This window comes from Candoia aspera, chromosome 11, assembly GCF_035149785.1.
Source record: "Candoia aspera isolate rCanAsp1 chromosome 11, rCanAsp1.hap2, whole genome shotgun sequence".
NCBI lineage: Eukaryota > Metazoa > Chordata > Lepidosauria > Squamata > Boidae > Candoia > Candoia aspera.
Genome location: NC_086163.1, coordinates 24,832,894 through 24,848,813, shown reverse-complemented (window position 1 = coordinate 24,848,813; position 15,920 = coordinate 24,832,894). Strand labels below are relative to the sequence as shown.

The 15,920-nt window shown below is 61.8% G+C and overlaps 2 protein-coding genes across 4 annotated transcripts; both read left to right on the top strand.

Moving 5' to 3' along the window:
* Nucleotides 1-771: 771 nt before the first annotated feature.
* Nucleotides 772-10,919, top strand: VPS9D1 (VPS9 domain containing 1). Of its 2 annotated transcripts, XM_063313120.1 has the most exons (15): nucleotides 772-1,028; nucleotides 1,964-2,039; nucleotides 2,656-2,748; nucleotides 3,230-3,389; nucleotides 3,504-3,618; nucleotides 3,874-3,936; nucleotides 5,326-5,378; nucleotides 5,483-5,570; nucleotides 6,369-6,454; nucleotides 6,846-7,315; nucleotides 7,559-7,688; nucleotides 7,961-8,169; nucleotides 8,831-8,906; nucleotides 9,125-9,229; nucleotides 9,612-10,919. In XM_063313120.1, exons 1-15 carry the CDS (start codon nucleotides 924-926, stop codon nucleotides 9,820-9,822), a joined length of 2,040 nt encoding a protein of 679 aa, XP_063169190.1. In that variant the 5' UTR covers nucleotides 772-923; the 3' UTR covers nucleotides 9,823-10,919. The 2 variants fall into 2 exon arrangements, with proteins under 2 accessions (XP_063169190.1, XP_063169189.1); XM_063313119.1 differs by lacking the exons at nucleotides 772-1,028; nucleotides 1,964-2,039 and having other exon boundaries at nucleotides 2,391-2,748.
* A 1,275-nt stretch (nucleotides 10,920-12,194) lies between these two features.
* Nucleotides 12,195-15,526, top strand: SPATA2L (spermatogenesis associated 2 like). 2 transcript variants are annotated; one of them, XM_063313126.1, is made up of 3 exons: nucleotides 12,195-12,270; nucleotides 13,478-13,793; nucleotides 13,876-15,526. In XM_063313126.1, the coding sequence occupies exons 2-3, from the start codon at nucleotides 13,485-13,487 to the stop codon at nucleotides 14,911-14,913; spliced, it is 1,347 nt and encodes a 448-aa protein (XP_063169196.1). In that variant the 5' UTR covers nucleotides 12,195-12,270; nucleotides 13,478-13,484; the 3' UTR covers nucleotides 14,914-15,526. The 2 variants fall into 2 exon arrangements, with proteins under 2 accessions (XP_063169196.1, XP_063169195.1); XM_063313125.1 differs by lacking the exon at nucleotides 12,195-12,270 and having other exon boundaries at nucleotides 13,235-13,793.
* Nucleotides 15,527-15,920: the final 394 nt, after the last annotated feature.

Genomic DNA, 15,920 nt, shown 5'->3' with positions numbered 1-15,920 from the left:
GCCGGCCGCTCTTCCAAAGGCGGTGCCCGGAAGAGCTCGCCCGCCCCGACGCCCAGCAGGGAGGTCGCCCAAGGAGCGGCGCCGGCCTGGGAGGCGGGGGACGGAGCTTAAGCGGGAGGGCCCTGCGCCCCTCCTGGCTCCCGCCCGGCCGCCGAAGACTGGAGCTCCCCTTCCGGCGCTCTCCCCCTGCCTTGGTGCAGCCCCGGGCGCCCTGGTGGCTGGGGTGGACCTGCGCCCGATCCCGGAGGGCTCCCGGTCGGGACAGGCTGCTTGACGCAACGGACTCATGGCCCAGTGCGGGTTCCCACGTCGCGTTCCCCTCAGGGCTTAGGGGAACGCCGGGCTGGCCGGGGGTGCACAAAACGCCGAGCCAGAGGCCGGGGCGGGTGTGGGGGGGCGCCCAGAGCCCGGCTGGGTTCACTGGGCGAGAGGATGCGCTGCGCCGGCTTCGCCGCCTGGAGGGGAGCCCCGTTCTTCCGAGGAGGGCCGGGCAGGCTACTGTCCACGCAGAAGCCGATCCTCGGGAAGAAGGGCGAACCTCGCGCCCTCGCCTGGCGCCGGCCTGAACAAGCGCCGAACCAGCCGAGCTGCACTGTGGACGGGCTGCGCAGCGCGATACGGACCGTGCTGCCATGCGCGGAGCTACCCCCCAGCCCCGGCCCCCGCCCTGGGAACGGCCCCGCTGAGCCGCGGCTTCCAGGGGCCGCTCCGGGCGCGCCTGGTCACGAGCGAGGGGCGCTCCTCCCCCAGGCGGCGAAGCGCCCTGCCTCCCGGCGCGCCGCTGAGCAATGGCGGAGCGCGCGGGGGCAGCGCCGGCCTGGCATCAGCCGCGCCTCCCTCTGACCTCACCGGCTGCGGCCCGCTAGTCCGCCCGGCCCCGTCCGAGCGGCCGCCGCTCCCGGCGGCGAAGTTCCGGCCCAGCCATGGCGGCCGCGCCCGCCGCCGCAGAGCCGCCGGTGAAGCCGCTGCAGGGCGCCATGAAGCTGGCCAGAGGCGCCCTAGAGTTGGACGCCGGCGACCGGCCGCGGGTGAGCGAGCGCGGCGGAGGGGCAACACTCCTGCTTTGAGGAAGCGCCGGGGGCGTTGTCGGGTCTGCGGGTGGGTGGCTGCGCGCCGGGGGCGTTCCCGCCTGGAACGCGGGGAGCGGGCTTGTCTTTGCTGGGGCGCACCTTCGAAGAGGGCGCCAGGCGCCTGCCGGCCTTCCCACGGCCGCCCCCTTCCCGTTGTTTACCGGGAGGGAGAGCCCCTCAGATATCTCTGCGATAACGGGAGAGGAGGGGCCCGTCTGGCCCAGCCGCTCCTTCTGCAGGGTGTAGCCAGGCTTGTGCTGGCTGAACCTCTCCCCGCCTCCTGCCCCTCCAGATGCTTTGGACTACAACTTCCATGGGCCACGTTGCCTGGAGAGCAGAAACCCTCAGCGTTCAGTGGAGGAAGGCACTCCCCAGTGCCCTCTACTGCTGTCTGTAATCTCCATTTAGTGTGGACCCCCCCTGCCAACTTGGGGCTGAAGCCACTCCCTAGGCCGGGCTGTTTCCCCACACCCCCTGCGGTGCTGGGGATGAACCATTTGTCTTCTGCATGCCTGGCCTGAGATCTGATGTACCAGCAGTCCCTGTGGTCCAAGTTGAATTAGGACCCCTTGGGAGAGGCATGGGCAAGGCACCAGCTTCCAGCAGCAAAACCCCTTGGCGGGTCTGGCTTGCAAACACTGGGTTCCATCAGCTCCTCTCCCAGGAACGTGCCCGGTTTTCTGCTCTGTCCTCTTAAGATTAATTAGGCTGCTAAACCAGGTCCAAATTGGAGGGGTTGCCAGCGCAGGAACCCACTTTCTGACCTCTCCTGGGAGGGCAGATGAAGCAGGCCTCCTGCTTCACCAGGGAAGTTTACCCAGGGCAGCCAAATGTTGGGCTGGTTCTAAGGAGGGGGTTGACTTTTCGCCCTGCTGAACTTTTCTCCTTGGCAGGAAGCCTACGTGGAGTATCTAAAGAGCATCAGCTACATCGCCCAGGTCCTCCTGGAAGAGGCTGCAGCCGTGACTGGTAACGCCTCCTTTCCCCATCCCTCCCAGCACTGAGCTCCTCAAGGAAAGGTGGGATCTTAATGAATAGCTGGGCTCATTCGCAGGCACAGATTTCCTTCTGGGAAGCGAGCCTCAGAGCTGGAGTCTTTAGGACAACAAAATGGAAGTCGTGTAAACCCCCTATGTGGGCGCGTTTCAGTTGCAAGTAACCTTGACAGGATTAGTTAAATAATCCGAAGATAACTTCCCTTGGTGCTGCTGAGCTTGGCCCTGCAAGGCCTTCCCCATGTCAGCCACCATCCCTGGTCTCCCTGGCGATGAGGCTGGTTCAAGAAAGGCGTGTTTTGCAGCTTGTCTTGGGTGCCTCAACGCAGCTCACGTGAGAATGACAGGGACCGAGGCGTCAAGAGGAGCAGGCCTTTCAGATGCGTCCCGCCTGCCCTTCTTGGGGGAGGAATGGTTGGCTTTTCCGGGAGCTGGGCAATCCCACCAGGGAGGGGGTCATCGAGTGGCTAAATCCTGCCAGGCCGATGGGGAAGGTGACTGGCACCGAAGTCTCTTGGAGGTCTTTTTGAGGTGGGCTTTGCATCCCCTTGTAATTGGACAGACACGATCACGCGTTCCTTGTCTTGAAGGGGATGAAAACGATGTGGCGCCCGACACTCCCAAGATGCTCAAAGTAGCGGAGCAGTGCCTGGAAAGAGCCAAGAGCAGCGTTTCTAAAATAGGTGAGCACTGTTGGTTTTTATAAATAGACACACCGACAGACACGTCTTTTATCAAGCAGGCTGCTCTAGAAGAAAATCTTCCCCGCTTCAACGGGACCTGTGAGCTGGTACAATCCTGAAACGTGCGACTTCTTTTGAAGGTGGTGCGGTCATCTTCTAATGTGCTCCTACGTTGAAAAAGAAGGGAAATTGTCGGTCAAGAAGACGGTCCTGGGCATGAAGGAGACTGCTTGTCCCATTCCTTAGCCTGAGCTTCCTCTCCAAGTGGCGCTCAAGATGAGCGTCACTCCCCTGCTGGAGTTCGAAATGGGGCTGTGCCCGTTTGGCAGGCGGCCAAGGAGGGATCCCTTTCACAATCACCTCCGCTGGACCCTGTTCTCCGGCCTGCCCTTTGGCCTGCCCTGCCCCTGGTGAGTGCTGGGATGTTTGCTTTGGCCAACGCGGGGCTTTGTCTTTGTTTTCCTTCATTCCCCGATTCCAGGAAAAGCAGAGGCCAAGCCGGTGGTGGAGAAGGCGGCGGGCCCTGCGCCTGTTTCCCGGCACCGCAGAGTCTCCTCGGATGAAGGCAGGAAGCTGTCGCCTTTCCTGCCTCCCGAGATGTTCCAAAAGCTGCAGATCACTCAAGTGCAGAGTCCCAGGAGGTAAGAGGGGGCGGGGGGGGGGGCTGGGCTGGCTGGGCTCCCAAGCCTGCTGCCTCAGGCTGGGCAAGACGGACGATGCAGACCCTGAAGGAGCCGCTGCGTCTTCCTCTGCAGCAGGGAGCTCAGCCCCCTGGAGGAGGCGTCACTGCAAAACCAGAAGCTGAGAGCTACGTACGAGGCCCGGCTGGCCCGGCTGAACCCCAGCCAAGCGGTGCAGAAGACCTCTCTGGCAAGTGGAGCCGGCCCGGGAAGATGGGTCTCCACGACTCTGGGGTCCCCGTGTGAGCCAGGCAGTGTGGCCCAGGCATTTTGTTGGGGGGGGCAGAGACTTCAGGAGCCCTCTCTGCTGACGGAAACGAGGCTGAGATGAGGCATGGCTTCTTCCCCCCTGGAAACAAATATTGGTTGCATGCTTTTTTCCCTTGCCCTCCGTTCCCTGTTCAGTTTAGCAGACTGTTGCTTTACTGCTATTTTTGCTTGACAGACTCTCTCTCTGCAACGTCAGATGATGGAGAATTTGGTGATCGCAAAAGCCCGGGAAGAGGCCGTATCCTTTCTGGGTCTTGCTGTGGTGAAGGAAGGAAGAACTCCCCCAGTGGAGCTCAGCAACAATGTCATTTTCCTGGCAAACCCACAGAATACTAGCCTGCATGGGTCTCCCATCCCACATCCCCACCCTGCCTAACTTTGGGGGATCAGCCAGGATTGGCTAGGTTCTGTCCCATCTGGTTTCCCTTTGGCTGTCCTTGCAGCCAGCTGCCAGCCAGTCCTTCATCCTTTCTCCCTTTCGGCCCCAGCGAACTTCTTGAGCGATTGTTGGGCGTGGGTTGGGCCGGGGAGAACCCACCTCTTTGCGGCAGCTGTCTGGTCCACGTTTGTGTCTCATCTCTGGTAAGACCTTTGAGGCACAGGGAGAAAGCAGAGAGTGAAATGAGGAAGGCTGGCAAAGTGCAGTGTGTTGTTTATCTGACCCAAAGGAGGATTTTGGGTGGTCGGAGGACTTCTTGGTCTTTTAGGAGAGAGCTACTCTCAAGTAGAACAGGTTCTGTGGAGTCCTGGGTGCTCTCTGAGCCTTTTTTCCTTGCAGACATTTCGTTGCCAGACTCGGCAACGTCTTCAGTGCGAAGAGGGAGCGGGCCTCGCTTTCTGTTTATATACGGTGGCTTGCCCTGCTTGTGTTGGTGGGGGTGTTGTTCTCTCCTTGGGAGTTCCTTCACTGGGCTGTTGTTTGCTGCTTGGTTGATTGCCTGAGTTAATCGTTCCTTGATGAGGGTATTGTGAACAGGTTTTTCTCACTCCCCAGGATGAGGCCCAGAAGTGACTGTGTGGCTCGTTTGCAGCCAACAGGGGAAGGGGCCTCCTCATCTCTTAGAATGCATTCATTTTGGTTTGAGTTAAAGGCGGAAAAAGGATTGAGCAAAGTTTGTGAGAGGCACTTGCGACAGGGCAAGTGTGCTGTGCGAAGACCGGCCTCCTGCTTCTGGGGGTGGCCAGCCTCATGGCTCTGGGCTGCCAGGAGGAGGATGTGGGGGTTGCCTTGGCTTCCATCTCCCTGGGGTGGCTAGTGGCTGTTGTCAGGCCCTGCCCTCCGTAATTTTTCTCTGTCCTCCATTTTAAGTACTGAAGAAGTTTTCCGGGGATTACTTAGATGTGTTTCTTGCCCCGGCTAAAGGGGCCCCGAATGTTCCCTGTGTGACTTCTGACCAGCCTTCAAGAGTTTTTCCTCTCTCTGCATCTTTTGGCTCTGCTGGGCTGACTTCAGTCCTGTCGGTAGGCGGCCGTTGGGGTTTTCCCCACCTGAGCGGGACTGGAGTCTGTTCCAGCCGCTTGGTGTTTGCTTTGCTGGGAACGTGTGGCCCATCTAGCCAGAGGACCGGGGGGCTTTCTGGGGGAGGATGCAGCCTTGCCGTGGCGGACCTTGATTCTGCTCCCCCAGCTCCAGAGGAAGATGGAGGAGCATCGGCTGCGGCTGCAGGAAGCCACCAACAGGTGCGTGAGCTGGGATGGGACGCCCTGTCTGCCTTTCTCTGTGCGCAGGTGGGAAGGGGCGTGCCTCAGTGTCTCCTCTGAGCCTGTGTTCCTCCACGCTGTAGGAGGTTCTCCAGCAATGCAGTGCTGACCCCAGAAGAGCAGGAGCAGCGGGCCATCTACGCCGCTGTCCTGGAATATGAGCAGGACCACGTACGTAAAAAAGCGCCAGGGATGCGTCGCATGAGGGTAGGGTGCTGCTTGGTGTGCAAAAATCAGGGGTCTCCCAGAGGCAGACTGGGAAGGATGTGACTTTTTATTAGAAGGGCTGAGGGAGATGAGGGGGGGCTGTAGCTCAGTGGGGAGCCCAACAGTGAAGGAAGGCGAATGGGAACACATTTATTGTACAGGTAGTCCTCGCTTACCGACGGCTTATTCAGCGAACATTTGGAGTTACGGCGCTGAAGAGAGATGACCGGTCCTCAAAGTTCCGGCTGTCGCAGCACACACCCCAGTCACATGATTGCAATTTGGGTGCTTGGCAACCAGCTTGCACTAATGATGGTTGCAGGGTCCTGTGGTCACGTGATCGCCGTTTGTGAATTTCCCTGCCGGCTTCCCACGAGCAAAGGCAGTGGGGAAGCCGGCAGGGAAGATCGCAAGATGCTGCAGTAAGTTGCTTAGCACCTCCCCTGCCCAGCAGCAGCCACCCTGGCCCCTCCGTGCCACGCCTTACCTGCCGGCCAGCCTGCTTGTGAGTCGCCTAAGCCTTGCTTAATGGCCTGCCATCCTCACTTAACGACAGCAATGGGGAGTGCCAGGATTGCTATCGCTAAGCGATGCAGTCGCATGACATGACTTAGTGATGGAAATTCCAGTCCCAATTACTGACGTTAACCAAGGATTACCTGTGAGGCACTCCTAAACCTGCAGCTCTCCCTGTGCCCCCTCTCTGGCTGGATCATGCCCTGACACAGTGGGGGACGGGGTGTTCTCTGCTCCCCCCTACAGGACTGGCCAAGGCTGTGGAAGGCCCAGCTGAAGGAGCATCCCAGCGATCTGTCCTTGGTGCCAAAGCTGCTCTCACAGCTGCTCAGGTAGGGAGATGTGGAGCTGAGAGGTCTTTGCTTTTGAAGCCCTCTGATCTGCAGGGAGGCTTCAGGCAAGATGTACAAGTACGCCTCCCCCGGCCCCGTGGGGGATGATACTTGGGAAGCGGGAGCCTTAAGTTCAAGAACTCTCACGGGTCCCTCTCCCTCAGCATGCTTTGAGTCGGCTTGTGGGACAGAACAATATTCAGCTGCTGGGGCTTTGCCTGAGCCTCTTTCGGAAGCGTGGGAAGGTATTTTGGCATGCCCATGTCTCCTCTGCACAAAACAGCGGTCACTGCAGAGGGAGCCAGTGGGGAAGGAGATCATCCCTGCTGCCCAGCTTCCCAGGGGAGAGGACCCCCAGCCGGGTTCAGTAAGTCCCCCTTCCTTGACTCAGCTTTGCAGATCATCCCATCTGCCAGCTGCTGAAGAAGCTGCAGTGCTCGGTCTACGGTCGTGTGTATCCTCTCGTCAGCCAAAGCAGCGCCAATGTCTCCCGCGGCTGGTCCCTCTCCTCCTCGCTGGACGCAGAGGCCTTCCCGCCTTCGGCCACCGAGGGACGGAGGTTGCGCTTGTCCCAGAGCCTGCACTCCATGTTTTCTGTCCAGGAACACAACAAGCTGAACCTCCGTCATAGCATCTCTGGCACCCCCTTCATTGAGGACCAGAGCCTGCTGCTTCCCCCACAGGAAGAACACGCGTCCCCCCGGTTGGCAGACCGGGAGAGCTCCTTTGAAGACCTGGAGCAATTCTTGTCAGCCTCTGAAGCCCGGCCAGCGGGGCCCCTGCAAGATCCCCTGGCTGGGAAGAAGGCCTCCCAACAAGAGGCCCTCAAGGCAATAGTGAAGGACATCCACAACTCCATCGGTGAGGTCCCTGCGCAGGCAGCTGCAGTGGGACTGGTCAGGTCTGGTCCAGGGGGTGGGAATTCTAGTTTGCAGGTTGCTGCAGGCAAACCCATGGAAGGGGGAGATCTCAAGATCGGTCTCAGCATCCTCTGGGTCTGTCCTGCTCGCTTAACGATTAGAAAAAGGATCTTGGTTCTCTCTGGGTGAAACCCTGCTTGGCAGAGGCTTGCACTGATGGGGGCAGGCTCCTTCCTCTCTGCAGACCGACTGCTGTCCCTGGTGCTGCTGGCTTTTGAAGGCCTCAACACTGCGGCTGCCAAGGATCACTGCCTGGCGCAGCTGGAGGAAGCCTTCTTCGGCCCACTCTGGGGGCCCCTCTTGGCTGTGTACAGGTAGGCTGGGCCAACCAACATCCTCTCCGCCCCCTTGGCAGAGGATCAGATGGCACTGTTGAAAAAGGTCAAGTTGGGGGAGTTGAGCCTTGGGGCTGCTGGGCAGGGAAGAGGCAGAAAGTCCCCCCCCCTTCTCCTGGCAAGGAGCATCTTGCGACCTGGAGCAAGCTGGGACTGGTTTGTGGGCAAATGAGAGGAAAAGAGCGGGCCCACCTGCCCGCCTGGTGGGATCTGTTCAGTCCCTCTCCCCTTTATTTCCTCTGTGTCTTTAGGATTGTCTACAGAGCCCAGGAAGCGGCTCTTTTCAGGAGCATGGAGCTGCATCGGAAGAGCTCTCCGACAGAAATGGGCATCCCCTCCAAGCTGCTTCCCCAGGGCAGGCTGCCCAAGGGAGAAGGGCCTCCCCCTTACTGGGCGGCCGTGCAGGAGCTGTTGCTCCTGCCTCTCAGCAGCTGCCCGCAGAGGAAGCTGGAGTGCATCGGTGAGGCCTGGAGCTGGTCAGCAGCTGCAAGCCCAAGGAGGCCAAACTGGAGGCTGGATCTGGGCGGCATTGGAAAGCACCTCTGCTGTGGGGGTTGGGGAGGGGCCTTAGAGACTCCTCCCCTGTGTTCAGTCCAGAACTTCAGAGAGATGCAGCAGGCTTCAGCTGCCCTGACCGCTTTTCCAGTCTGCCGTATGGCATCCGAGCAACTTTTTCTGGCCTTGTCCCCTCCAGACATGCTGGACTTCCTAATTGAGAGGGAAAGACCAGCCTTTCCCTGGTTAGGTGGAGAGGCAAGCGGATTCAGGGTGCCTCTGGGTAGGGAAGGGCATGGATCTGAGGAGGTGAATGCTGCACAAGGCATGGGATAGGCCTCCCCTTGAGAGCATCTTTCCCCATTGGGGCCCTCTAGGCATGGTAGGCAACTATTCCCATAATCCCCAGAGGGTGTGCAAGATGGCTAGCAGTTGAGGGGTTGGACCAGACTTTCTGTGCGTGAGTCCACTTCTCTGCCCTTCAGCCCCGGAGGGCCAGAGAAGGGGCGCCCCAAGAAGTGTTTGTGGGGAGTGTTAGCGTGAAAGGAAGTGGCACAGTTCCTCTTGTGCACAAATGTCTGTGCCATGGCCTTCCTCACCCACTCCTTGCCTTTTCTGCTCGGCAGTGCGGACCTTGCGAGTCATCTGTGAATGTGCCGAGGAATACTGTGGGAGCCGGCTCCAGCCTGCATCTGCTGCTATGTGAGTACCCTGACGGCAGGCATCGCATCTGGATGGGGTGCCAGCTCCGAAGCTGTCTTGGCCACTTCCTTGATCCTGGCTCCAGCCTCTCTGGGCAGACTATGTCCTGGAATGGGCAATGGTGTGCAACCCCCTGCCGCTGTTGCCGCCGTCACACAGCCACTGACTGGCTGCCGAGCTAAGGAGCTGGGGCTGACTGTCCACCCTTCCCCTTGCAGCGGGGCAGACGACCTCTTGCCCATCCTCTCCTTTGTGGTCCTCAAGAGCAACCTGCCCCAGCTGGTCTCGGAGTGTGCTGCTCTGGAAGAGTTCACCCACGAAGGGTAGGTGCGGGGTCCTTCGGCGTGGCAAGCCCTTGTCTAACTTGGCATGGGCCAGACGGAAGCCCCTGGCAGGACGGGGGGTGGGCAGCTCGCTCTGCCCTCTGCCTCTTTGCGTTGCAAGCTGGAGCCGCCCTGTCTCTGGACACCTGGCCTTAGGCCCCCTCTGCAAATTTCTGAGGGCCCTCGAAGTGGCAGTCGCTGCTCTTCCTGGCACGTTCCATGTGTGCGATGAGGGGGGTGAATAAGACCTGATTCTGCCAGGTGCTGACAGTGTGGCGGGGGAGGGGCTTAGCTAGCAGGAGGAGCGGGAGGGCTGCGTCTTTTCGGCTGCTCTTTGAAGACGATCCCTGTCCGAGCTGACCGGTTCCCTTCTTTCTCCAAGGTACCTGATTGGGGAGGAAGGATACTGCCTGACCTCCCTGCAGAGCGCCCTCTCCTACGTGCAGACCCTGCAGGGGCCAGCCCTCCAGAGTAGCAGAGCCCCAGAGGGGGGGACGAGGGACTGCCCCTCCTGCAGCTCCTCACCCGGGGTCACTCCTGCCTCGCTGCTCCCCAGGGATGCTCTTCAAAGAGGGCTGAAGAAGGGAGACTGACCACTCCAACCAGGCACCGCTCCCCAGTGCTGTCCAGCACGGCTTGGGTGTCAACCCAGCATCGCCTGGCATGTGCGCTGCCCTGCAGGTCTGGTGGCGCTGGGGCAGGGCTGGCTTGTGTCCCGGCGGGGTGTCGCCAGGTGCTTGGCTGCCTCCGTTGTGACAGCTGAGCCTGCCCTTGCTTCTCTGCCAGCGAGCATGAAAAGAGAGGGGTGGGCTGCCTCCCATTCCCCGCCACTGCACCAACTGTTGCTGCTGCAGCACCGCCCCCCCATCAGCTGCAAGGCGAGCGGCCTCCCGTCTGCTCGGTGGCGCCTCCCTCGGGGGGGGTTGCCAGAGGCAGAGATGGGGGCCCGCTGACAGGGTGTCTCCTGCCTCCCCCTGCCCCGCATGGCCCCTCCATGCACGGCAGCTGCTTCAACTCTGTGGGCCTGTGGCAGAGTGGACGTGCTTCTGCACACCGCAGGACCGCACGGCCGCTTCCTCCGTGCCTCGACGGGAGCCGCTGTTGGGAGGGAGGTGGGCGTGCGCACTTGCACCAGGGAAGAGGAGGAGCCTGGCTGCTGGTCCTGCCCCCACCCCCAGTCCTGGTCAGTTTAGGTTTTCGAGTTCCTCTGTGATAACCCAGGAGCAGCCACATCTGAGGAGGAGTGAACTCTCCTTGAGGGACTGCGCCATCCACTGATAGGGAGGAGAGTTTGAGGGCCAGGAGGGGGGAAGCAGATTGCAGAGAGCGGACTTGCAGCAGGGATTCGCACAAGCCTCGGGCTGCTCTCAAGCTGGGGTGGAACCAAACAGCAGCCATGCAAGGTGGGTGGGTGGGGAAGGAAGACGGGGGGTCCCTCCTCCGGTGGAGGGCAGCAGCTGGGGATTCTGACAGTCCGGAGAGGTCTCCCCTTTGTTGGGTCACAGGAAGTGGGGGCCCCATTGCATCTATGGGCACTCAGCACCAGTTTTCCTTCTGAGTGGTGCCCCCTAACGTCCCTGCCCAACCTTCTGCTGACTTTGGAGCCAGAATCGCTCCTTCCTGCCTTCCGTCCTGACTGGCTTCGCTCCTGGAAGCTGTTTGGTAATAAACCTCATCTCTTCCCTGCTCAGCCAGTTGTGTTTATTGGGGTGGTGTTGGGGGCGGTGTGCCCTGCTTGTTGCATGAAGCTGGCTGGTGTTATTTTGGCGGGTGGGGTGAATCATTTGGACCAGTCGGCTCAGAGCGGGGCTTGTCGACTTCATGCAACGGTAACCCCCTTATCTAGCAACCTGTGGGCCCATCCTGCGCAAGCCATCCATGCTGGGGGGCTGGAGAAGGCTTTCCTGCGTTTTTTGGGCCAGGAAAGAGGCCCAAAAAACGCAGAGATGCTTTGAGGCTTGTGCACTGCTGCCTTCAGGATTCAGCAAGGAGCAGAGGGGGGAAATGGGTCGCACCCGTCTCCTGTGCAGGTGACTTGGCAGGCACAGACAAGGGGCTCTAGCAGGGAGATCGAGCTTACAGTGCAAGCGTCCAGGGAGCCCAGGACAGAACGCTGCAGCCGGGGGAGAAGGGGAGAAAAGGGTTGAGGGGAGAGGGAGCTACCAGGCTAAAGGGGGGCTACGGGGCTAAACTTGCGATCCGTCTGTTTTTCTGCTGGCAAAGGCGCTGCTCCTTGAGGTGGCAAGAACGGGACCCCTGTGCGTGTCTTGGGTGGTGCCCCTGGCCTCCAAAGAAATCCCACCCTACAAATTGGTTCCCCCGCCCCAACTTGCGGTGCCTCGGTCCTGCAGCCCGGCAGGCGAGAAGCGGCTCTTCGCAGGGCTCGGCAGCTCTTGGGGCGCAGCTGCTCTCAGGTAGCGCGCCGGGAGCCCTGGGTGGCTGGTCCCGCGTCGTCCCTGGCGAACCTGGGCTGCTCTTCAGTTGCGCCCCGAGACCGAAGACCCAAGAGGCCCCCTTTGCAAGCGGGCACGGAGCCCCCGGGCGGGGAAGAGCGCTACCCGTTGCAGGGGCCCTGGCGCGCCGCGGCGAGGCAAAAGCCAGCCGGGAGAGCGGCCCGCGGACCCGCCGGGAGGGGAGCTGATGCTGCCGGGCTGGGAAGACGTCGGAAGGGCCGTTGCCCGCTCGGGCGCCACCTCGTGCTCGCAGGCTGAAGCTCTGCAGGTGAAGAGGAGGGACAGTGGCATCCTAAATGCGTGTCCCCGAAGACAGGAGCCACTCATTTTCGAGAACGAGCAGAACTGACTGTCGGCAGCCGCTCATTCAAAAAGACACGTCCTTCATTGTAAATTTTCGGGTTCCTAAGAACCCCACCTCGAGGAGCTGTTCCGCCCACGAGCTCTGCAGAACCGAAGGAGTTAATGGTCGGGCTCGTGCTGTGACGTAACCTCCTCCTGCGACGGGCGGGGCCAAGGGGCGGGGTCGGAAGTGTCGGGAGCGCGCGGGCGAGCGGGAGCCAGCGAGCTTCGAGCGGGCGCCGGCAGGTGAGCGGCGGGGCGCGAGTTCGAATCCCAACCGGCGGAGCCGCTGCGGCTGTGCTCCCGGGGAAGCGGCTGGCCCGGGCTCCGCCCCGCGCAGCGCCCCCCGACCTCAAGCACGGCCCCTCGTCGCGCCCCCCAGCCCGGGGCGCCCTCCTGGTCGTGCCCCGAGCCCGCTGCCCCCGCGCGATGCCCGCGGGACCCGAATCCGCCTCGCCCGGGCGGGATCCCGGTGCTGCGCGGCCGTCTCCGCTCCGCCGAGTGACCCCGCGGAGGCGCTGACCCGTCTCTGTGGAGCGCGGCCGGGCGGGCGATGGTCTTGCGCCGGGAGGGTCCCCCGTTCAACGAGCCACGAAGTGCCAGCCGCCCGGGGGCTTCCCCTGCCTTGGCCGGGGGCGGGGCGGGTGGCACGGGCTGTGCCCTCCCCTGCCAGCTCGTCTGCCTGCCCTCCTTTGCCTCAGCTTGGCAGGCCCCCCCCAGCCACCTTCCCTTTGCTGCTGCTTCGCCTTTTGTTTTCGGCGCTGCCCCTCCAGCCCCAGCTGTTGAGGGCTGCGGTTGCGCGAGGCCGCCTCGCCCGGTTCCAAAGGCCTAGTCGCAACCAGGACATCCCGGCGGCGAAGGGGATCCAAGGCCGAGTCCCGGCCGGAGGGGGGCCTCGGGAAAAGCCCCGCCAGGTGCTTCCAAGGGCTCCCTGCTCCTAGGACTAACCCGGCGGCGAGAGCGGGAGGGGCCTCGCGCTCGCCCCCGCCCCCGCGCGCGGCTGTTAGTGGGGGGCGCAGCCGGCCCCTTCTGGCATTCCGGCTGCTGAGCTCCCCGGTGCCCTGAAAGGTGAACAGCAGTTTCCCCTGTCCTGGGAAGGAAAAGGGAGACTGGGGCTGCCTCCCGCCAGGTGGGCACAACCTGCTCAGCTCAGTCCTGCCCATCTTTGCAGTTTCTGTTCCTTTTGGTGCCTGGCCTGTATAGCCTCTGCTGGAGAAAAAACAGTCCTTTCCTTCCAAAACCCAAACCAGAAAGGTTATTCCAACGAATCTGGCAGCGGGTCACTTTCACCAGAGGGCTGGTCTGGAGGAACACAGGGGTGGGGTGGGGGGACTCGGCCCTGCGGCTGCCTCCCTCTCCCCTGTCTTGGTCAGGTGTGGGGGCAGTTGCCTGTGGGAAGCATGCGCTGGCTGAGCTTCCGTGTGCAGGGGCCCACCAGCCGCCTCTTTCCCAGCTTCAGGATGAACCCCAGTGCTGGGCTGCAGGACGAGTACCGCCGGTGCTTGGAGAGGGACTTCCGCAGGGGCCACGTCGGGGCCTGCAGCGACGCTTCCCTGAAGGAGTTGCTGTGGCACCGCCTGCTGGAGGACCCGGGGCTTCACTGTAGCCTGGATGGGGAGGAGACCTTTGCCACGCTGGCCACTGCCCTGCGGGGACACCTGGATCTGAAAGGGGCCCTCCGGGATCTCGGCAGGGCCTTTGAAGTGCTGGAGCTGGCCGCTGTCAATCTGTACTTTTTCCCTTGGCGCAAGGAATTTAGCACCGTCAAGGTGAATTTTGTTTGGGGCGGGGGTGGGGAACACAGGGGAGGGCCTAGCAATCCCAGGAGCTGACGGGCATCTTTCTTTGCAGACCTTCTCGGGGGTCTACGTTCACGTCCTTCAGGGGGTCCTGCCAGAAGGAGACCTTGCCCGGAGCTTCCGCCGACTGGGCTATGTACAGCAAGACCATCTCCACCTGGTGAATTCCCGGCTGCCACCGGGCCCCAACCTGCTCTGTGCAGCCTGCTGCTTCTTTGCAGCCAGGGTGGAGTGCGAGATCTTGGCCAAGATTGTGGAGGAACTGGAGCCGCGAGCTGTGCTGCCCGACGAGCTACTAAAGGCCCGGAGGGAGGCCCAGGGCAGCTTGGAGAGGTGTGTTGCCAAACTGCAGAGCCTGACACGGTGGCCGCGCAGCCGTGAGACCCGCCCAGAGCTGGCCGAGGGGCTCGATCTCTACCAGGGGAGCCCGGAAAGGCAGGGCCCCTACAGAGAGCCTCCGGGAAGCCGGTTGTTCTCCCAGGAGCCCACCCCGTTCAGCGAGTGCAGCAGCCCCAGGCTGCTGAGGCGGGAGCAGCCCCCGTGGAGCCCTGAGGCCCTGGTGGAGACCAGGAGCGAGCCCTCCTGGAGCCGGGAGCCCTCCTGCGGCAATGGACTCCTGGCCTCGGAGGGGCTCGACCTCGCCACCTCCTTCTCGCTCATCTCCTTGAGGCGCGAGCTCAGCAGGACTTCCGAAGTGGGCTTTCCTGCTCAGCCGGGGGGCTCGCTCTCGGCCTCCAGCACCCCCTTTGAGAGTTCCGCCCCCCCGAGCAGCCCGGCCTCCCCTCCGTGCAGGCAGCCCTGGAGCCCCCACCTCAACCCTGCCAGCCTGTGCCGTACTCCGCCGCTGGGCAGGGGGCCGGCCCCTGAGCCGGCCCACTATCAGATGCATTCCTGCCTGCCCCCAGGGGCCCTGCCTTGCTCCTGCTGCAACACCTGCAAGTTGCTGCATGGCAGCAGCTGCGATGGGGCTCAGATCTGCCGGAACCACCACCGCGTGGAGGAGCTGCAGAGCGAGAAGCAGCAGCGCCTGTGGCTGCAGCGAACAGAGGTGGACAGGCTGCTGCACGAGGCCAGCGGGGCCTGGCAGTAGGCAGAGAAGCCCGGCTGGACTTCAGAGTGCAGCGCCGCACACCCTGCCTGGCTGTCCTGGAAGTTCTTCAGGAGTCACCCACGCCAGGCCAGCTTTCCTGTGCCCATTCTGCTTGCCTGAGCAGGGCAGTCAAAAGCAGCTGAGCACGGCCCTTTGTTCTCTTACCAGAACGGACTTGGGCAGACCCTGTTGATGGAGGAGTGAAGGGAAGGGTGGCTTTGCCTGGGTTCGATTAGATGCCCGCAAGGGGGGGTGGGGCAGGGCAGACCTCACGCCAGAGACTTTTTCTGGTACTGGGACCGTGTTGTTCTGAACGCACATCTTGTGTTGGCCCTTTCTGACATTCCAAAACTCAGCTGCTCTCCTTCCCCTGTTCTGGAATCTGTGTGAGGAAAGACAGAGCGGCAAGGCCAGGGTGGCCCTGGCTCATCCCGTCTTTCCTGACCTCCTGCGCTTCCCGTAGAGCAGAGGCCGGAGCAGAGCCCCTTGCTTAAGTAGCAAGCTAGGGAGGAATTGCTGGCATTTTTACAAAAGCAGAATGGGCCCCGTTGTAGTTGCTGCCTTGACAATGTCTTACAAAAGGTGCAGTTGTAATAAACTTAACTAAAAACTACCTGATTTTCTAGATATCTGGGCCCCCTTCCCATTGTGGCTTGGAGTCTGAACCAAATGGGTTTGGGTTTGAACCTTTGCGCCCGCTCAGGACTGGGGTAGCCTGGTTTTGCCTGCAGAAAAGCCCTTGCCTGCCCGACAGCATCTTCCATGAGGACAGCCAGGGCCGGGAGCAGCTGCTGTTGTGCAGAAGAGGCCCAAGCAGCTCAACGGGATGGCCCTGTTTTTCCTGCAGAGTGTTCTGGAGGCACGCAACCCAGGGAAGAGAGCCATGTTCTCTCAGGATGGCTGTGTGGGTCAGCTCCTGCTTCCAGAATCATTTCTCATATTCTGCACCACCCATCTCGTGAATGAGCTCGGGGCACCCTCTTCAGTGGCCCCAGCCTGAGCAGTCC